General features: G+C 36.9%; 1 protein-coding gene across 2 annotated transcripts in view; it reads right to left on the bottom strand.

Annotated features, from left to right (window-relative positions):
• Nucleotides 1-6033: 6033 nt before the first annotated feature.
• Nucleotides 6034-23433, bottom strand: part of mllt3 (MLLT3 super elongation complex subunit) — an 89990-nt gene continuing 72590 nt past the window's right edge. Inside the window, exons 8-14 of one of the 2 annotated variants that reach the window (XM_059354578.1) lie at nucleotides 18932-19001; nucleotides 16642-16695; nucleotides 15990-16128; nucleotides 13448-13544; nucleotides 13255-13323; nucleotides 11219-11290; nucleotides 6034-8472 (exon numbers count right to left, since the gene is read on the bottom strand). In XM_059354578.1, coding sequence (XP_059210561.1) covers nucleotides 8341-8472; nucleotides 11219-11290; nucleotides 13255-13323; nucleotides 13448-13544; nucleotides 15990-16128; nucleotides 16642-16695; nucleotides 18932-19001 — 633 coding nt within the window. In that variant the 3' untranslated portion in view covers nucleotides 6034-8340. The remainder of the gene's footprint in view (nucleotides 8473-11218; nucleotides 11291-13254; nucleotides 13324-13447; nucleotides 13545-15989; nucleotides 16129-16641; nucleotides 16696-18931; nucleotides 19002-23433) is intronic. The other variant, XM_059354579.1, reaches the window with a different exon arrangement.

The raw sequence follows: 23433 nt of genomic DNA, 5'->3' as shown, positions 1-23433 counted from the left end.
CAAAAGTGGCGTTGCGTCTTCACTTTTTATTCCTCGTTTAGACGAGCGTTTTCGGGAGGAAATCTGCTGCATACGGTGACGCAAAAGTGTGTGAAATTCGATTGTATGCAGCCAGGCGGCATCACTTAAAGCGATAAGAGCATCTTTGGGCATGCAGAAGTTTTCACGCCACACATTTTCATCAGCTACTCCTTCCACAAAGTTCTCCACCATCACTAGATCTCCCAGGTCTCGTTCACAGCCGTCTGGCTCGCCTCCGACCAATTGCTGCATCCAGAATGTGATAGAGGTAATTCCAGATCCTTCTCTGTTCACTAATACTATCTCTACATATCCTGTACATTTGGTGGAAAGACTCCTGTAAGTTTGTTAGAGCTGCCAGAGCAGCTTGAAGGTCCGACGCATGGAAATAATCCCACGTTTGTTTATTTTCCTGTACTGGAGCATGTATGTGACGTAAACACATACGTGACGTGAGCAGATCAGATTAGAGTTTTGTGTCTTGTCAGTGTAGACGACACGCTACGGAGGAGCGGATTTAACTTTTCCACTTTGGAAGGTGGTTTCAGATTTTTGCGTTTTTAAGCCCCAAAAACGGCGTCACCGTCTAAACGAAAGGCACTTCCGATAAAATATTTTGTCGTTTTTACCCGCAAGTGTCCTCGTGTAAACGGGGCCTCAGTTGACAGCCATAACGACACCTTGTTGCTGATCCCAGAGCTGAGGCAACAAAGAGCTAATTTTCCTGCCTCCACCTCAGAGATCACCATTTATAGTCATTTGCATGTCATCTGCGTATTCATTTTCGGGAGGAGCCGGGGCGTGGTTGGTGGTTTGTGCATGTGCGCTCAGTTCCAGCTGATTGGGATGTATCACGGAAAGGTGCGCAGAACCTGGTGTAAGCAAAGTAAGTACTTTTCTAGTTTTGGGAGTACGCCATCTTTCAGTATGAAAGCTACACACTCTTTGATACATGAGGCCCCAGCTCACTAGATTTGATATTGTCAGGTATTTTCCAGTCCTACACATAGTGGCTTATTTTGTAATATTGAGTCTTAACAGTACAAAAGATAAGTGACTATCAAGAAATTAAGATTATCAAAATAAAAACATTTAAAAGTATGCTTCAGCCACAAAAAAATAGGCTTGAAAAAATTATTTTGTGCACCACAATAAAATATTAACAGCCATTGGAAAAAAATAAAAAAATAAGCAGAATAAAAATCTGTGCCAAGTAAAGCTCATCCACAAGTTACTTAATAACTCATCTGTACATCATACAGAATATTTATTATATGTCCTCAAAAAAAAACACAAGAAACCATAAGACAGAACACATCAGGGTAAGAAAAAGCCTTTAAGGTCATTTGGAAAGGACTCTGACTGTTAATCCAGCCTGAAGTTTACTTTATCAGACTGCCAAGTGTCCTTTTTTTATTTTATTTTTTTACGAAAATTAATGCTGGGCTTTGATTTAACAACTCAAACACCCACAAAATAAATACAAGAACTTTTTTTTTTTTTTTTTTTTTTTTTACACCCGTAACAGTACCTGTCAGCTAACTTTTCCATTAGCCTCTTTCTTTTTTAAAATTTACTCAAAATAGTTCACACATTTCAGAAATGCAGGTCACAGGAGCTGTCTCCTCTTATTTCAGAGATCCAAAACGGAGTTTGTTCTCCCTCTTCTCTTACAGGAATTGGTTTGTTCTACAAATCCAATTCCCCCACTGGCAAAGAGATAATGATTTCATATTCAATCATATCATATATTCTGTAGACAAACATTAGCAGTTGCTTAACCAACTGGATCTATTAAGTATGCTTTTGGCATTTTTCATTGGGCATGTAGCAGAAAATGAGCCAGCACACAACAAAGCTTTCTTAACGTTGCAGCCAGCAAGCAGGAAGCAACCTGGTCTCACAGAAATCCGTGAAATAGCCACGGATTTCGCTTAACTCAAAATCCGTGGAATAGCCACGGAATCGCTCAAATTTCCGTGAAACTGACACGGATTTCGCTACAATGCAAGTTAATGACAGTCATATCCCGTGGCTATTGGTTCGTTCCAAGTCACGTGACTTTCAAGGTTCTGGCAGTCAGAACAAAAAACATGGCGGACAGTTCTCTCATTTTTAGTGAAAAATCAATATTTTGACTTAGTTTCTGCATAAAAATGGATTTTGATCACATTTCTAGCGAGAAATATATGTTTTATTTTCTAAATCTTCACTCAGTGAATGTACATAATCACTTTGTGGTGAAGATCTCGCCAGAAAATATGACTGTCATTAACTTGCATTGTAGCGAAATCCGTGTCAGGTTCACGGAAATTTGAGCGATTCCGTGGCTATTCCACGGATTTTGAGTTAAGCGAAATCCGTGGCTATTTCACGGATTTCTGTGAGACCATGTTGGCAGGAAGGCAGTACCTGCTGCAGCACTTTAGTCCTGGATTTAGTACAAAATTAATTTTCAACTGTTTCGAGTGATTTGTCTTAGCCCACCCCAGCAGCCACGCAAATTTTACTTTATACAGTGTCAAAATATGGGAAGAAAAAACTGTCAAATCATGTTGAACTTGGATGAAATGATGGTGATGTGCTTCGATGCATACAGCAATGTCATTTAAAGTTTTTATGCATGTGGAATAGTGATGTAGGTATTACTACAAGGAGTTTGCAAGTTGTGTTAAAATAAATTGAATAATAGAAATACACATCTTTTATGTGTGGATTTAAAGCCACTATGTGTAGATTTTTTGATAACACTTTACAATAACCATCATTTATAAATGGTAAAGAGAGTTTACTAACTAAACAGTTTATTAATGTTTAATCATCATTTATAAACTGTATATAGGCCATTTAGAATGGAGAATACATATTTTTTATTAATGTTTAACTAACTAAATCACTTATAAATGGTAACTAGATGGCATATTAATGTAAGTTTATAGTTACTTTACCATTAACAAACAATTAAATTATAATTAATAGTTTATTAATAGTTTTAGTTGCACTCATTATAACATTTTTAACACCATATTAAGTATGTTAATGATTTTGAAATTATCCATATACCTTTAAGAAATTGGTTGAAAACATTTAAAGATTACTTATGTACAGCACTTTGTAAATGGTTAATAATTGGTCTATAAACCATCTATAAACATTAATTAGATGGTTATTGTAAAGTGTTACTGATTTTTTTTGTAATGATACCCCCTTTGAAAGTTTTTGTTTGTAGAAAAAGACATTTCCAGTGAAAATTGTTGCAGTTGGTCGGATCCATGAGGCAGTGAGATAAGCCTATTTAAACATTGTATAGCGCATGGTCTAAAGTGCATAGCGCAAGTGCATTTAGGGCATGTTCAACTCTTTTACTATTTAAACTGTGCATATTTGCGGTGCAATGTAAGGCACAAGGCAGTGGGGTTGCCTAATGGGTATGTTTTGGGCATAACATGAATTAAACAATGAATTCCCTTTAAAAGCAAGGAGCGCCTGCACCAGCCACATTGCTATTTACATGGTGTCTGGCTAATTGAAAAAGCGAATGGTTCTGCTTCCCCCGTCTCCCAATTGTCTGTCCCATCAAAAACTCCACTGGACTAAACATAGCAAATGCACGAGAATTGAGGAGGAGTGCTACTGTGTGTTCCTGCGAACCTGGTCTCACAGAAATCCGTGAAATAGCCACGGATTTCGCTTAACTCAAAATCCGTGGAATAGCCACGGAATCGCTCAAATTTCCGTGAAACTGACACGGATTTCGCTACAATGCAAGTTAAAGACAGTCATATATTTTTTCCTATTGGTTTGCTCCAAGTCACGTGACTTTCAAGGTTCCGGCCGTCAGAACAAAAAACATGGCGGACAGTTCTCTCATTTTTAGTGAAAAAATTAATATTTTGACTTTGTTTCTGCATTAAAATGGATTTTGATCACATTTCTAGCGAGAAATACATGTTTTATTTTCTAAATATTCACTCAGTGAATGTACATAATCACTTTGTATGTTGGAATAGCCACGGGATATGACTGTCATTAACTTGCATTGTAGCGAAATCCGTGTCAGTTTCACGGAAATTTGAGCAATTCCGTGGCTATTCCACGGATTTTGAGTTAAGCGAAATCCGTGGCTATTTCACGGATTTCTGTGAGACCATGTTGGTTCCTGCATATGTTATGTGCATTGTATACCCGCTTTTGTCGGCTTATCTTAATATATGAATAATGCACTCTTTAAATAGCTGGAAAAAACATCACCACGTTAGACTTTAGACCAGGTTTTTGTCGGTCAATGGTGCAATCACTCTCTGTTGCCTCAAGATAGCAATATGCTAACAGTGTGCCTGATGATACCTCATTTTAACGCAAGTACATTTACTACTTACACTACAAAGGGGCTGAACTTAAAAAAGCAAAAACTAAACTCACTATTATTAAGGCTGTTATTATGATTTTTGAATTATCATTATTATCTTTATTTTTTTCCTGATTTTCAAGTTGCCTATCAATTTAGGTGTAAGTATGTCTTTGTAAGAGTATTGTGATAGAGTTTAAATGCTTTTGCAAGGATGTGATTTTGATTTTATTTATATCATGTTGTTTATTTTTTAAAACCATTTCTTTCTTTTTACGTTTTGATGAAAAGACTTGACATGTTTACAAGATGTAGAGCAACATGTATGTGCTGTTTTGTTTTTCTTCAAATAAAAAGTTTAATAACAAAAAAAAAAAGCAAAAACTGTGTTGAGCTGAAAGTGTGCGCTGGGTGTAACAAAATGCCCAAAGATTTCCTTTGCCACTGCTGTAGTGGTATTCACAAACTACCACTGGGGGGTTCCAAAATAAAATTCTACACAAGGGCTAACAGTAGTCACCAAATAATGCCGTTTTTAGCTGAAAATCAGATGCACTCTTGCAAAGTGAGAGTAATGCCTGCACACTGAAGTCCTGAGTATGCTTCAAGCAGCGTGCTTGTTAGGTTGTCAAATAGTCTGAAACACCCTCAACCTTTGACCTTTGACAATCACGGCCACTGTACGCAGTGAGACTAGCACCACGTACACTTGGTTTTAAAATGCAACTTGGGTGATCAGATCACAAGAGGTTAGCGCCAAATACAAGTGAACACAGGGTCCAAGATGCACTGTGATCTGACAACCTGGTCTCACAGAAATCCGTGAAATAGCCACGGATTTCGCTTAACTCAAAATCCGTGGAATAGGCATGGAATAACTCAAATTTCCGTGAAGCTGACACGGATTTCGCTACAATGCAAGTTAATGACAGTCATATTTTTCTGGCGAGATCTTCACCCCAAAGTGATTATGTACATTCACTGAGTGAAGATTTAGAAAATAAAACATATATTTCTCGCTAGAAATGTGATCAAAATCCATTTTTATGCAAAAACAAAGTCAAAATATAAATTTTTTCACTAAAAATGAGAGAACTGTCCGCCATGTTTTTTGTTCTGACCGCTGGGACCTTGAAAGTCATGTGACTTGGAACAAACCAATAGGAAACGGGATATGACTGTCTTTAACTTGCATTGTAGCAAAATCCGTGTCAGTTTCACGGAAATTTGAGCGATTCCGTGGCTATTCCACGGATTTCGCTTAACTCAAAATCCGTGGAATAGCCACGGAATCGCTCAAATTTCCGTGAAACTGACACGGATTTCGCTACAATGCATACTATTTCACGGATTTCTGTGAGACCAGGTTGTCAGATCACTCAAACCACTGGCCGAGGTGTTCTAGGATGTATTTGACCACATACATTTTGGAGAGTAAACACTGGTGTTTCCTGATGTGGCCCCGACGAGGACGTGACAGGAAAACACGTCATCAATGCAGCCGTGTGGTGCTTGTTGTTGTTGTTGTCGCTAGCAATGTCTAGCTACTCGAGTTGTTGTTGTTATCTGACGTAAAAGTGGTCAGCTGGAAACCTTTGGAGATGCACAGGTGTAAACAGCGATGTGTCTCATCTGTCCACTTGTGATCTGATCACTCAAGATGCATTTTAACCCATTGAAGCCTGGAAAGCGGATACGTCGTTTTGTAGTATTTGTATAAGCTCTCAAATACTTTTTGAATTTCATTTCTATCTGCTACAGAGGCTGAAAAATCTATTATTTAGTAGAAGCGCTGACACTTCTGTTGAATTTCCAGAAAATCTTCAGGTTTTAGGGGCTTATTTTAAAATCGCCCAGAGGTTTTACAGGCGTTACAGGCGTCAATGGGTTAAAACCAAGACTAAACAGGGTCTAGGTGTCTGGAGGTGTTGAAGTGACCAGCAGAGTTTATGTACAACATCACAAATGCCTTTGGGGAGAGATGTATGAAAATATGTGAAAACTTTATCTAAAATCAAAATATTGTTTTTGTTTTTTACCTACATTTGTGGTTTGTACCAAGAGTGCAGGTGTTTTCCAACAGCCTCAAACCAACTATATTTGTTTTCAAAAGATGGAGTTACAACTAATCATGAAAAGCATCATCTATCAGTTATTATTCTGGGTCAAGGGGCAATATTTCTGCACTTCCGGTGTAACCATGACAAATATGAGCCAAGATTAATTTACTGCAACCTGCGACTCTAGAGTGGAGCTGGAGTTGTTTATCTGTGTACTGATGCAGATACACTACTGGTCAAAAGTTTTAGAACACCCCAATTTTTCCAGTTTTTTATTGAAATTCAAGCAGTTCAAGTCAAATGAACAGCTTGAAAGGGTACAAAGGTAAGTGGTGAACTGCCAGAGGTAAATAAAAAAGGTAAGCTTAACCAAAACTGAAAAATAATGTACATTTCAGAATTATACAAGTAGGCCTTTTTCAGGGAACAAGAAATGGGTTAACAACTTAACTCTTGGGTCTTGGGTTATTTTGTCCATTTTTGAATTATTTTCATGTCTTTGTAAGTCATTTTGTGTCTTTTTTTAGTCATTTTGTATCTTTTGGTGTCTTTTTTTGTCATTTTGTGTCTTTTTTTGGTCATTTTGTGTCTTTTTTTAGTCCTTTAGTCCAACATAAAATGTGATTTTGAATCTTTTTTTTACTTTCAAAACACTATCATGCTCAATAAAGAATTTAAATGTTGCAAATGTGCATTCATTTCAGAGTACACTGAGACATTAAACTGCATCATTTTCAATTAAATTCTGGAAAAGTTGGTGTGTTCTAAAACTTTTGACCAGTAGTGTACATTAAAGTAAGAAAATAAAAAAATAATGAAATAAAATAAAAAGATGAACCTTTGTGAATGATAACCAGTGGGTTTCAAGATTGCCTTTCAGCCAAAGCTGTCAGCCTCTTTTGCTCTCCATAGGGATTGTTACCTGCACGCAACCAAAGACCACTCAAATGTGATTAGTTCATACTAATCTGACTACAAACAGACTACAAATGGACTACAATGGAAACACTTCCAATACCAAAATCTTGTCCTGCTGCCTACAAATTCTACAACCATATGTAAATATCTGCCTATAGAGATTAGGCTTCAACTGGATTGGGGGACCAATCCCCATTTTTTATTTTTTTTAAAAGCGTGTTGTTATCCAAACCACTCCCCTTCACTGACTGAACAGGCCTCTCACAGGATTCTCACAAAAACTGACCTCACAAGATTCAATGTGACCGTTTCTGCAGAACTGTTCTTTGATCACTTGGAATATAAATGAATCAGGCAGTTTTTTGTTCCCATTAAAATGATTCAGTACGACATTCGATTTCAATTTGTCAGTGGCAAAATTGAGTGTGCTCGGTAATGCTGAAATGTCACACAGATTTAAAGAAATGTCTGTTGTGAAGTGCTTCAACAAAGTCTCATTCTGCAGTTTTTTTTTTTCCATTTCAAACACGCGCACGCAACACAAGCGCGCACGCAACACAAGCACGCACGCATACACTCACGCACACACCTGCAAATTAAATTCAATAAATAAGACTTACAATGTGGTAAGGCAAAGTTGACCATGCATTTGTCACAATAAACAAGGAACATACATGGTAACAATATGCACATTCATTAAGAGAAGCAAGGTTAACACTCCCCACTTTGTTTTTTTATAAACCAAGGGAAGTTTTCAAGGCTGTACGGGTGATCTCCTGATCCACAGGGCTCATCCCCGCAACACCAGGCTCTGGTTTCTGCAGCGTGACCACCTCTTCGTTCAGAGAGCCCAGTCCAACCAGCAGGCTGGACGCAGAGCAACTGGACCCAAACCACAGTAGGGCCTCTGCATTGCATCCAAAGTTGTTTATTCAAGAAAAAGATCAAAAGTCCACATGGAGACTGAGATCCAGCAACCACCTGATCAGGGCCTCAGAACAGTCCAGAGGTCTCCAGGTAGCTCTGGAGTTTTCTCACTGTACTTCTATCCAAGGAGCAAAGGTCGAAGTCAAAAGTAGTGTTTGTGATGTGGAAGTGTCCAGTCTCCTCAATGAGGTTCACGATCTGGAAAAAACAGAGAGTACAATGGGTACAATTTACATATATACATACATATCATGTCTGTAATAAGGGCTCTGTAGTAAAAACATTTTCCCTGCATGCAAGTCAAAAATGGCCAAAGAACTATTTTCACTGGAAACAGGTAATGGTTACAGTTGTTGTTGACTGCTAACATGCATTGGTCCAAACTGAAGTCACACTGTCAAAACTCTTCACACAATCAATATGGACCAAACTATGAATCATTTTTCATTGCTGTCATGTATGTTGTGTGCTGCATATTTGCAAAAACACATTGAAAACAGAATGATGGCAAATTTATTCATTTCTGTTATATACACTACTGGTCAAAAGTTTTAGAACACCCCATTTTTCCAGTTTTTTATTGAAATTCAAGCAGTTCACGTCAAATGAACAGCTAGGAAGTTACAATTGATAAAATGGCTTGACTTCAAAGGACAAATAGTGCAGGTCTTATTGGTTTCAGACTTGGTGGTCAGTGGTAGAAATGAAGGTCAGGGTTGTAATTAGCAGGGACTACAACCAGTGGTGGAAGGAGTATTAGGATCCCTTACTTAAGTAAAAGTACTAATAAAACACTTTGAAATTACTCCACTACAAGTAAAAGTCCTGCATTCAAAACTTACTGAAGTAAAAGTACAAAAGTATCAGCACCAAAATGTACTTAAAGTATCAAAAGTAAAAGTACTCGTTATGCAGAATGAACCCACTCAGATTGTTTTATATGTTCTAAATATATTATAAGATTATTTATATTGATGCATTTATATAAGTAGCATTTTACTGTTGTCCAGATAGAACTAATTTTAACTACTTAATACACTGTTATGTTTTATAAATGTGTAATCATATTAAATATATGGTATTTTTTTATGCTGAATCTGAAAAGTAACTTAAGCTGTCAGCTAAATGTAGTGGAGTAAAAAGTACAATATTTGCCTCAAAATGTCGTGGAGTAGAGGTATAAAGTTGCATAAAATGGAAATACTCAAGTAAAGTACAAGTACCTCAAAATTGTACTTAAGTACAGTACTTGAGTAAATGTACTTAGTTACTTCCCACCACTGACTACAACAAGGCACATCATCCCATATATCTTTGTGTCGCTACTGTCAGAAAAATAACAGGCATTTTCATGACAGGGCAGACACTCATCTCTCTCATTCCACTTGGGACGGCATTTTTACCCATTTGTTTATCTTCATTGCTTTTTAGGATTTGTTTCAACAATCAGCTACCATCAGCTATCAGTTGACTGTGTTAGATGTGTGGTCCCAGCCAGTGTGCAGGAGAGACTGAGTTTATCATTTCCATCTTCTGTAGCAGGAAATTGAACCAGTTGGTGAAGTTGGCTAGATTAATTTGATTACTGTGCAAGTTAAAGCTGTGCACGGGCGGTGCTGTTTGGATGGGATTTCGTGTTTCCTCAGAGCCAGACGTCTTGTTAGAAGAGCATGGCAGAACTTGGCAGCCACTGCTGGGAAGATCCACCAATACGGTCATATGATAGGCCTGGAGAATGTAAGGACCAACCATGCCATCTCTTGGAGGGAGAGAGGTCGACCAAATAATTCATTGCTTCCAGATGACGCCACAGATTACAGAGGATCTGTAACAGATCACAGCTCCTCTTCTAATCCAATGCAACAATATAACAGACTAATAGCACTGGCATGTAGTGATATTATGCCGAGATCAGTGAAATAGATCTCTTGGTTTTTCTAATGGGAGCTTGGCAGTCCAGTGTAGCCTCTTCATAGAAAATATAAAGCAGGAGTACAAGTGAAAACAATAAAAGTCCAAATCTAAACTAAGATAAATGTTTTCTCATTATCTATGTAGTAAATAAAGTAAAGGCTGTGAGTGTACATCAAACACAGACTTTACATTACATTCACTAAAGGAAACATTCACTCTGAAAACCCATTTCATTCTCATTGGATATTGGTCACACACAAACAATATGTGTTCATTGTTCAGCAGAAATCTGACCGAAAGCTACATTACTGGCAAAAGGAGTGTTAATAAGTGTTAAGAGTTAGCATGAACACTACAAGCTTGAAAATAAAAAACAAGAATTTAATAAACAAAAAGCCAACATGGTCTCACAGAAATCCGTGAAATAGCCACGGAATCGCTCAAATTTCCGTGAAACTGACACGGATTTCGCTACAATGCAAGTTAATGACAGTCATATCCCGTGGCTATTCCAACATACAAAGTGATTATGTACATTCACTGAGTGAATATTTAGAAAATAAAAAGTATATTTCTCGCTAGAAATGTGATCAAAATCCATTTTTATGCAGAAACTAAGTCAAAATATTGATTTTTCACTAAAAATGTGAGAACTGTCCGCCATGTTTTTTGTTCTGACCGCTGGGACCTTGTAAGTCACGTGACTTGGAACAAACCAATAGGAAACGGGATATGACTGTCATTAATTTGCATTGTAGCGAAATCCGTGTCAGTTTCACGGAAATTTGAGTGATTCCGTGGCTATTCCACGGATTTTGAGTTAAGCGAAATCCGTGGCTATTTCACGGATTTCTGTGAGACCAGGTTCCAAAAAGCATACTAGTATAAAGCAATTGAGTCTCCAGCCAAACTGTTGGCATTTGCATTGTGGACAATGCTGGCATCTAGTTTTGTCAATAAAAAAAGAATGTACAAAGTAAAAAATATAATATCTCTCGTTCAACGATTTTGCTTTTACACACATACACACCTGTTGCAGTATATGCCCTTCTCTTAGTGTCATCAGTCTTTTGTGCAGCTCCACCAGCTCATCCAGGTATGCCTAAGAAGCCCACAGCAACATTTTGTTACTTTTATGACTTTCATATGCCACTTTTACAAAGAAACCTGGTGTAAGGAGCAGAATAATCAACAAACACTACACCACCCATTTCCTGCTGTGACACACACAAATGATGGTTGTAATTCTCATATCTTTGTGTTGACACATCTGTGCTGCTCGTCTTGCTCCATCACTATGGACGCTGAATACATTCTTATTAACCCTTTGATGCACAACATGGGTCTAAAGTGACCCGATATGTATACGTTTTTATGTTCTATATCTTTGCAATAAATTATTTTCATCATTCAGTATTCCAGGTTTTCCTCAACTAGTTTTTTTTATCATCATAGATCCTAATTTTATGTTTTCCTTTATTCATTTTTCAATAAACTACTACTCTTGTAATGCACAACATGGGTGAAAAATCCATTTTTAAGCTAAGTAGCTTGCTAAGCTAACTACTTAGCTAACTTCTTGGCTAAGTAGCTTGCTAAGCTAACTACTTAGCTAAATACTTAGCCAAGAAGTTAGCTATGTAATAATACAAAAACTATCTTTTTTCATAAAGTATGAGAGGCAAAATGGAAATAATGATCTGTTGTTATCAAAAACAAGATATTTAAAGAATACTTGGAATATCCAATCATAAAATAAGTTCATATCAAAAGATAGAGCACAGAAACACACAGCAGCATTAAATAATAATAACATGGGAAATGAATGAGGGTAATTTTTTACCCATATCGTGCAGAAGGGGGGGCAGGGGGGTCAATATGTTGTGCATCAAAGGGTTAACACTGAACATAAGATGTTATCGTTGGACTTTGTTGTAAGCGAACGCTAACCGGCTAACGTTAGCACCCTAGTGCTCACAGGCTAATGTTAGCAGGCTAGCAATCGAATGTTAACGTTAGCACACTAGCTTGCCCGTATCAATCACATTGCATTTAAACAAATCAAATAAATGAATTATACACATTTTAGTCGGTCTCTCTCGATGGCACCGAGTTGGTCTTGTTGGTCAGATAGCCCCGCCCCCAGCCCCTGACGTGAGGGGTTCACGGTTCAAGACCAGCAAAGAGTTGGTGCTGTTGCTGAACCAGTTTTCCCAGCTGGGAGCTGGCTCTTTGGCAGTGTAAAACCAAAGAACCATTTGCAATTGGGAAGCGGCAGGGAACTGGCTCTGGTCCAAAAGCCCTATTTGGGAACTTGAGCAAAGCACGACAAGTTGCTGCTTAATGCGACTATCAAGTAATAATAATTGTCTAATAACTTAAGTAACTTTAGTAAAGTATTTCTATACGTGTCGTATCAGAGCCCAGCTACACTCGGGAGCAAGGTAGTAAAGTCACACTGGATGTCGCATGTTAACCCATTGAAACCAGTGGCGGTTCTAGACCAATTTTACTGTGGGGGCCAAGGAGGGGCCAGTGTTTAATCAGAGGGGCACATTGAAAATCGTCAAAAATGATATTCAAGCATTCAAAACCTTTGTTTTAGCTAAAAGTCTCATATTTGGAAGAACTACATTGATTGGAGCAATGAGACTTACCAACATTATCAATTATTTTTGAATGACAATGACATTCCTCATTTTTGTGCACAATTACTTTTTTTTTATTTTGAAAGTGCAGTACAGTGAGAATAATCTTTATATTTAGTTTTTATTGCACAATTAAACTATTATACAATGTTCACATTCTGGGTTCCTTTTGTGTACAATGAGATATTGTTTGAACAAAAAATAGGTAAGAATTGTTCCGTTGTTCATCGTTATAAATTGATCATTTTATTATTAATTTGACACAGGGGCCACAGCAGGGGCCAAGGGCTTCTTCACAGGGGCAGTGGCCCCTGGAGGCCCCTGTGTAGAACCGCCACTGATTGAAACTAAAAGTAAACACAGACCAATCCGGCATCACTTTCTATCTGAAGAGTGTAAAAAAAAAACCCATGGGTACCTTATCGCAATCCATGTTTTTGTTCTTGTCCTGCTTATTCTGCTTGGTGGGACTCTTCACTTCCAGTATCTGACAGACAACAGAGTAAACTCTGGGTGACTTGGAGTTACATACATTAACACTTGGGCTCCCTTGTGCTACATGAAATTACATGACAATAAAATCCATGATACATAATATGATATCATCTTACCTGATTGTTAGTAGTCTTCAGTAAGGGCGGGGCTTCATTTCGGGATGGGGGTGAGGGCGACAAGCTATCACTCTCACTGCCATCACTCAAACTGACCCTGTGGAGTAAATCACAGAAGAGACAGAATAAATGCTACGGAAACTTTCTGTCTGAGAGAGGAAAATATTCCATCTACACAAATGTTCAAAAACTGTACTGTATATCAGTGTTTCCCCTACCATTACACTACCGGTCAAAAGTTTTAGAACACCCCAATTTTTCCAGTTTTTTATTGAAATTCAAGCAGTTCAAGTCAAATGAACAGCTTGAAAGGGTACAAAGGTAAGTGGTGAACTGCCAGAGGTAAATAAGAAAGGTAAGCTTAACCAAAACTGAAAAATAATGTACAATTCAGAATTATACAAGTAGGCCTTTTTCAGGGAACAAGAAATGGGTTAACAACTTAACTCTATAGAGTCTTGGGCTATTTTGTCCATTTTTGAATTCTTTTCATGTCTTTGTAAGTCATTTTGTGTCTTTTTTTAGTCATTTTGTGTCTTTTGGTGTCTTTTTTGTCATTTTGTGTCTTTTTTTAGTCATTTTGTGTCTTTTTTGTCATTTTGTGTCTTTTTTTTGTCATTTTGTGTCTTTTTTTAGTCCTTTAGTCCAACATAAAATGTGATTTTGAATCTTTTTTTACTTTCAAAACACTATCATGCTCAATAAAGAATTTTAAATGTTGCAAATGTGCATTAATTTCAGAGTACACTGAGACATTAAACTGCATCATTTTCAATGAAATTCTGGAAAAGTTGGTGTGTTCTAAAACTTTTGACCAGTAGTGTATATTAGGGGGGCGCCCCAATTTTCTATATAGTCCCAGATCACAACAGAAGTCATTTAAGGTTACCTTTCCTTTTGAACAGGTCTGTATATTGACCTTTTATTTAACAAAATAAATAGCCCCTAATGTTATTTTTCTTATTGAGACGACGGCATGTCATTTCTGTCTCTACATGGTTGCGTGTTTACAATCCTCGTCTGCTCTCTGTTTTGGGCGCGGCGGGGTTCCGCCCTGTCTGTCACCTGTCAGCCACTTCTCCGTCCTCCTCCGAGACATGTGCGCGCATTCACTTACTTACACATGCACTGAATTTACCAAGGTGCCCTCCCCACTGCGCTTCAAAACAATTTCAGCATGATAGAGAAACGTGCCTACCTGTCTGTATCAGTCCCGCCCCCACATCATCTTTCTGTGTGAGTGTACGCGCACCAAACTAAATACTATCAACGTGTACGGGCAGGTCAGAGGTGATCCAAACACACTGTTGCATTATGCCGTTCGGCAGCCGCGAGCTAACATTGTCTAACAATTAAAGTTGTTGTGATCACAAAAGGCTAAACTGACTAACGATCTGAATTAAGTCCTGTCGCTAAACACATGCAGCTTTCAGAATAAGAGGACAGTGTGTTAACAGAATCCACCACGGAATGACTGTCAAGACTGTCAAAATAAGATGCCTTAAATTAAACATACAACAACCCTTATTCTCCTTTACAATATTTCATTAAAATATGCAATGATTAAGATCAGTGGATATGATGAAATAGTGGCATTAGAATCTGCGAGAGGCCACCAAATTCGGGCTTTGTATGGAAAAAATGAATTCTCCGGCTATCTAGCCAGCTATATTTCCCGATGTCCGACTACATGTCCGGGCGGATAGCCCTGTTAACAGCAACTTAAAATGTCACAGTAGGATAACAATAAAGATTCTATATCACGGTATCTCCAGACTGTGAAAATGTTGTGTGAGGTATTTGCTAACAAAGTGCATAAGACTGATGCATTGTAATTGAAAATGTAAAAAAAAATTCCCCCCGGACGCATACACTTTCTGAATTTACGTTCGTATCTACTGCCTGTGTTTATGATTACGGCAGAGGTGGGAAAAGTATTCAGGTCCTTTACCTAAGTAAAAGTACTAACATCACACAGTGAAATTACTCCACTACAAGTAAAAGTCCTGCATTCAAAACTTACTGAAGTAAAAGTACAAAAGTATCTGCATCAAAATGTACTTAAAGTATCAAAAGTAAAAGTACTCATAATGCAGAATGGACCCAGTCAGACTGTTTTATATATTATTAGATTTTTAGTATTGATGCATTTATGTAAGCAGTGTCCTAATTTTGTAAAGATAGGGCTCATTTAACAACTTAATATACTGTTATAAGATTTAATTTTAAAAAAAAGTCTTATCACTTTAAATTGATCATATATTTTATGTTAAATCTATACCTGTAAAGTAACTAAAGCTGTCAGCTCAATGTAGTGAAGTAAAACGTACAATATTTGGCTAAAAATGTAGTGAAGTAGAAGTAAAAAGTTACATGAAATTGAAATACTCAAGTAAAGTACAAGTACCTTGAAATTGTACTTAAGTACAGTACTTGAGTAAATGTACTTACTTACTTTCCACCACTGGATTACGGTATCATGAAACAAATGTGTGTTGCAAAGGTCTATTAATAAGCTGTCTTCTTGTGAGCATTTACTAACCTGCGTTGGTGGTGTATGAGATGTGTGTGTGCTGGCCGCTCTACATCAGAGTCCATGTCGTTGTCATCGTCGTCCTCTGAATCTTCATCGTTGTCGTCTGAGTGCAGATCCTGCATGACTGACTGCAACGGGCCCAGCACTGTGTGTGACAGAGAACACAATGTTGACATTGAGGTCTCTTATTATTATTATTTTTAAGCACAAGTCAAAACATACAAAAGGCAGCAGCTCATGCTGTGAGGTGGATGGATGTGGTGGATGGTGTAACGGAGCTTGTGGCTGCAGATCTGCTGCAGGTTCCATAGGAATAGTTAATGGTAGTTTCTATGATGTAAACATTTTGGATATTAGTAGTTAGTATGCTTTTGTGTCTGACAAACAACTAATAATACACCTAATTATATAATAACGCTCTTGACCATCACTTCGGCATCTCGCAGATCAAATTTTCAATCCACTGAGTGCATGAGAAGCGCGTCTATCACAGAGACGTATCACCAGTTGTGTCCATGACATGATACCAAACCCCATTGACATGACTGCAGAGGGATGCATTTGTATGCAGGATGCAGTTTATATTTATATTGACAAGCTGGAAATGGCATTCTCCATGCAGATAAGGGGGCCTCACAGGTCTCACAGGAACTATTACCTGTGTGGGTGGTGGCAGGAATAGCCACCCTTTTCCTGATGATGAAGTCCACCACTGCATCCAGAGAAAATTACAAACACACAAACAGAAGTCACCCTCAAGAACAGAATGCAGAGAAGTGTCCCGTATCTTGGACAAAACAATACATTAAGAAGTCGCCTGGTCCAATTAGACCATTTCAGCCCTTAACCCTTTGATGCACAACATGGGTCTAAAGCAGGGGTCTCAAACTCAAATTACCTGGGGGCCGCTGGAGGCAGTGTCAAAATGACCAAAAATAGACACAAAATTACAAAAAAAATTTTTTTTTAAAAGACACAAAATTACCAAAAAAGCCCACAAAATGACAAAAAAGACACAAAATGACTGAAAAAGACACAAAATTACTTACAAAAGACACAAAATGACAAAAAATACACATAATTAGCAAAAAAGACACACAATTATTTTTTAAAAAAGACACAAAATGACCAAAAGAGACACAAAATGACAGAAAAATAACTAAATTACTTAAAAAATTAAACAAAATGACCAAAAAAGAACACAAAATTATTGTAAAAAGACACAAAATGACACAAAAAAAGACACAAAATGACCAAAAGACACAAAATTACAAAAAAAAAGACACAAAATTACCAAAAAAACCCAACACAATAATTAAAAGACGACACACAATTATTTAAAAAAGACACAAAATTACCTAAAAAACGTAACCAAAGGGACCTTCCACACACAACACGGTAAAGTGCCATTCATATAAAACTCACATTAAACTTTCATATCAAGGTGGGGGCCACAAAATATGGTCACGAGGGCCGCAATTGTCCCGCGGGCCGCTAGTTTGAGACCCATGGTCTAAAGTGACCTGACTGAGTTTTTAATTTTCTATATCTTTGCAATAAATTAATTTCATCATTCAGTATTCCAGGTTTTCCTCAATCAATTTGTTTTTGATTATCATACATCCTAATTTTTTGTTTTTCATTTCTTACTTTTTGCATAAAAACCCTTTTTTTATCACTACGCTTCTAATGCACAACATGGGTCAGAAATGTCATTATGGGGGTATTGTGTGTATAATTTTAAGGAAAAATTAATTTAATCAATTTTGGAATCAGGCTGAAACATAAAAAAAATGTGGAAAAAGTGAAGCTCTGTGAAAACCTTCCAGATACAGTGAATGTGTGACAAAATGATACATAAACATGTTAAATATATTAAATATATGAGGGTGGAAAGTAACTATTTGAAACAAATTACTATTATTATAGTATTAGGTCATTTAATTTTAAATCAAATTTGAATGAATGAGTCATTTTTGACCCATGTTGTGCATTAGGAGGGTTGTCCATATGTTGTGCATCAAAGGGTTAATGACTTCTAGAGCTTAAAAAAATAATAAAAGTTTTGCTTTTTTGAATGAATGTGGTCATGAAAATGTTATCAGGGCAAACAGGCTCATTTTCTCTGCAAAGAATAGCCTCTGATCACATTCTTGATAAAACCTCAGGGAACAGTCCCATTAGTCCCCATCTGAACTTAAAAATATATTTATGTTACAGAAGGCATAAATTGAGCACATATTCCATAGTCTTACTATCCGTCCCCAAATTCTGTCTCCAACACTGGCTGAGCTTCTTTTATTTCTGCCAAACAGGATTAAAAGCTATAGTGAAACTATCAGGTGCTCCATATGCAACATGGTCTCACAGGAATCCGTGAAATAGCCACGGATTTCGCTTAACTCAAAATCCGTGGAATAGCCACGGAATCGCTCAAATTTCCGTGAAACTGAGACGGATTTCGCTACAATGCAAGTTAATGACAGTCATATCCCGTGGCTATTCCAACATACAAAGTGATTATGTACATTCACTGAGTGAATATTTAGAAAATAAAACATATATTTCTCGCTAGAAATGTGATCAAAATCCATTTTTATGCAGAAACAAAGACAAAATATTGATTTTTTCACTAAAAATGAGAGAACTGTCCGCCATGTTTTTTGTTCTGACCGCCGTGAACCGAAGTCACGTGACTTGGAACAAACCAATAGGAAAAAATATTAACTTGCATTGCAGCGAATTCCGTGTCAGTTTCACGGAAATTTGAGCGATTTCCGTGGCTATTCCACGGATTTTGAGTTAAGCGAAATCCGTGGCTATTTCACGGATTTCTGTGAGACCAGGTTCCCATATGAGTAACAATGTAATATTACTCATTTATGCTGACTTAATAAAGAGAATAAACAAGAGATCAGGTGAAACCTACGCACGTTATAGATAATTACCTTGCCGTTTTTGGTGTGTGGGAGCGAAGCCTGAGCTGGAGCTGGAACTGGCTGGACTGGGCTGTTCAGACTAGGATGAAGAGGAGAAAACAAAGAGAAACATTCAAAATACATGAAGCAGACTGAAGTTTGATCAATACCTTTTTTGGTCAAACATCAACACTATCCCATATTATGTTTAGATATTTGTCATGTTCATGTTGGACCACTTTCTCATGGCTGATTAATCAGTGTTGACTGAAAAACATTAAATATTCAAATTATGTGCGCGGATGACTGGGTGACTGACGGTTGATGAGAGATGTATAGCTAACACAGTGGTAACTTATTATTTTTCATTTTATTCTATTTTCTTATTTGTATTTTTATCTCTTATTTTTATTTATTTTGTTGTATTCCTTGTCTGCGTGCTGTGCTGTTTGTTTGTTTTTTCCCTTTTTTTGTGTTTTGTTATGTAAGTGTTTTATGTGGGGAAAAAATAAAATAAAAATAAATAAATAAATAAAATTAAAAAAATTAAAAATAAACTGTATCTGAAGTGATAAATAATAAAGAAGAGAAAACTGAAAAAATAAAAAATAAAAATTCAAATTATTGCGGCCTGCCAAACAAAGAGGACTAAAGCAGAGAGGAGAATGGCTTATAGACCAGACCGCTATACATTGCCATTCAAAATCTAAATCAACATCCACAGCTCTGTTTCTGCATGTCTTTTCATCCACGTAGTGTCTGTGGCCGGCTTTCAATTTCACTGTTTTAATACTAATTTATACTGTGTGCAGCAGAAATTAGAAAACAGATGGTCAACATAGTGGAACCACTTGACATGTCTAATAATTGTGTTGAGAACTTGCAAAACCTTTTTTTTTTTTTTCAACAATATTTTTTAATTGAAGTTTCAAGTGCATATCAAACTTTATGTCGAATATACAAACATTTTCATTTATATCCCCTCGAACATACATTCGTTCACACAGACAAAGAAAATGAGTAAATAAAATGGACAGTGACAACAAACATCAAACTAGTGCAAAATAAGTACTAAAATTAAATAAATAAGACTAAAGTGGAGCAAAATAAAAATAAAAATAAAATGAAATAAAAGGCAGGATCATTTCATAACCGGTTGTTCAGTCAGTGTTATCCGTTTCATTGGTCAAGAATGACATAAATGATTCCCAAATCCAAGAAAACTCCTCCTGTTTACCTTTAACAATGTACGTCAATCTCTCCAGTCCAAGACACGTCAACTTGCAAAACCTTAATAAATGAAGGTTGATCAACCGGCAACAATGCACCTTCAGTCTTCAATGAGCCAACACAGTGGCTGTACATTGCTTACCCAGACATCAATTCATATCTGATTGAATCACCAGGTGTCATTATGCAAAGTGTTGTCTGTAAATAACCAACTGATCTGAGATTGAGACAGAGATACAGTATGACTGCACTGCAGCAGCCTCCTACTCAAGCTATCAGACATATTGTGGATATTTGCAAATCGTATGTGCCTCAAATGTAAAAACCTTATCCTGCTGCACAGCAGCATATTGTTTTCTTGTTTCTCTTCTATGCATCAAGCTCAACAGAGCAGATTGCACCAGACAGGAAATCAGACTCAGAATCAACGTAATACACATAATCCGCCCAATCCATCAATCAATCAATCAATCAATCAAAGGGTCTCAGAGGGTCGGAGACACGGACGACAACAAACTGATTGTAGAAGTGGAACATCATACAATCATTTATGACATAACATATTGTTTTTATAAGGATAGATGGTCAGATCAACAGATCTCCCTCACGGAGAAGCAAAGTAAGCTCAGTGAATATATGGTGAATATTGCGATTAAATATATTGCCATTTAAGTGTTTCACTGCATTTTGTATTCACAAAATTAAATTCAATCAAGAATTGTTTTGTTACGTAAGGGAAAATTCTCAGTCTATTGATCTCACTTCACACTTTTTATTTCTCCACAGTGAGAGTCAAACCCACAGACTGGCCAACAAATGATTCAGTCAAACTGAACTGAACTGATATCAAACATGTATAGACAACAACAACAACAACTGTAAACAACCATCACACTTTCCTCAACTTTAAGCTTCACTGCTCTGAATATCTTTGAATGAAATATAAAAAAAGACGAACTTTGCAGCGTTATTTTGACACCTTCCCGACACGATATCCTGACACATGATGCCTAATAGATTCCTTACATCTTCTAGTTTCACATGATACTAACGGAACACTACATATCGATACTTGGTGGCTATGAATCGATATTATATTGCCAAGCTAAATATCGCAATTACTATGCTGTATCGATTTTTCCCCCACCTCTATTAATTATGGCCGGTGACCTTAACTGTGCAATAGATTCACTGCTGGACAAATCCTGCACAAAGCAGGATCCTCCTTCAGGAATGGCCGAAGCAATCTCATCATTTATGAACCAAACAGGATGTAACAAACATGGTGTTCACCTTGATAAAAAACAGTCTTCCTTTTACACTCAGGTGGGCAAAACATTTTCTAGAATTTTCTCAAATTATTCATTTTAATAGTAAATTTTTTTTTTTTTTCCATTCAATTAGTGTGGATTGCATGGAATGTTCAAAGCTAGATGGGATGACATCACAGCTTGAGTGGAGAAAAAAAATTAATGTCAGATGCTCATTGCAAAGAAATAAAAGTTGAGGTTGGGGACTTATGTGGTTGACACTTCACCTGGAATTGCCTTCTGTTGCATTATTGTTCTGTTTGTTTTATCTTTAGATATATATATATATATATAATGAGGCTGTGATCTGTTGTATGTATGTGTGTTGGAATGTATTGTTTTTCATGTATTTTATACACCTAGACTGCAAACAAATTGCCCAAGTTGGGACAAATAAACTATACTTGAGTTGACTTGAAAGTGGTGCGAGTCATGTTTTTTAACTGAGGATATAAAGTTTGAGGAGCGACCTAATGTGATTTAATGAGAGTCACTGTCTGCAGTAGTAATCTTACCACATCACTATAGAATGGTCCTTTGATCTCCTAATTTGCTAATTACACATTTTACAGGGGCCCCATTGAAAACATCCTGACCTGCCGCTTCACTTCCTGGTTCAGAAGCTGCAATGTTTTACGAAAAACAGCAGCTAAACAGGAAAGTGAAGAGTCAGCAGGAGCACTGGTGCCCCTCTACTCCTCCTGATGGAGTTCTGTGTTGGCAGAGCTTCCTCCATCATTGAGGACCCTCATCACCCCTCCCACCGCCTGTTCTCCATCCTGCCACCTGGGAAGAGATACAGGAGCATCTGCTGCACATCCAGCAAGATGCTCAACATCTTCTTTCAGCAAGCTGTACAGATGGTGAACTAACTAAGCACCTGTCAACAGGAAACAGCACTTTACCCATGGATGCAAATGCTCTTTTCTTCTGCTGCTAACTATGGTGTTTTTAATGTGTCAGCTCTGCTATTTTACTGTGTCTCCTGTTGTTTTTTGCAGTTTTATTTCAGGGATGGACAATTTTAAATATGTGTAACTGTCTTTTAACCCATTTAGGCCTAAAACGCCTGGAAAAAAAATGCCTGTAAAACCTTTGGGCGATTTTAAAATAAGCCCCTAAAACCTGAAGTTATTATTAAGTAATTGTATGTCTTTTTTGGTAATTATGTGTCTTTTTTTGGTAATTCTGTTTCTTTTTTTGTAATTCTGTGTCTTTTTTTGGTAATTCTGTGTCTTTTTTGGTAATTCTGTGTCTTTTTAAATAATTTTGTGTCTTTTTGGGGTGATTCTGTCTTTTTTTAAATAATTTTGTGTCTTTTTTTGGTAATTCTGTGTATTTTTTTGTATTTCTGTGTCTTTTTAAATAATTTTGTGTCTTTTTGGGGTAATTCTGTCTTTTTTAAAATAATTTTGTGTCTTTTTGGGTAATTCTGTGTCTTTTTTGGTAATTTTGTGTCTTTTTTTGGTAATTTTGTGTCTTTTTTTGTGTAATTCTGTGTCTTCTTAAATAATTTTGTGTCTTTTTGGGGTAATTCTGTCTTCTTTTTTTAATAATTTTGTGTCTTTTTTGGGTAATTCTGTGTCCTTTTTGGTCATTTTGTGTCTTTTTTTGGTGATGATTTCAAAGTTCTGGAAAAGTCCCATGTTGCATTGCCACAATCCCATATTATATATGTATTCTGATGCATTTCATTGGCCAAGAGACCAAAAATAGGTGGAAAAAAACGACAAATAGTACAAAACGACGTATCCGCTTTCCCGGCTTTAATGGGTTAATGCAGTGATCGGAGATGGGAAGGCAATTAATTTCTTCTGCATATGAAAATACTCAATTCACATTTTTAGAGTTTCTGATTGGTTCATTGCTACTATTACTACCAAGATTCAACGCTTTTCCTACCACTTCAATTTTATCTCGCCCTTTTATGAGCTCTTCCATAAGCTAAAACATGTGAGTTATTCTTTTATTATTGCTATTAATCAACTTTTC

The sequence above is a fragment of the Centropristis striata genome, chromosome 17 (genome assembly GCF_030273125.1).
Source record: "Centropristis striata isolate RG_2023a ecotype Rhode Island chromosome 17, C.striata_1.0, whole genome shotgun sequence".
NCBI classification, from domain to species: domain Eukaryota; kingdom Metazoa; phylum Chordata; class Actinopteri; order Perciformes; family Serranidae; genus Centropristis; species Centropristis striata.
This window is presented reverse-complemented; position numbering and strand designations above follow the sequence as displayed.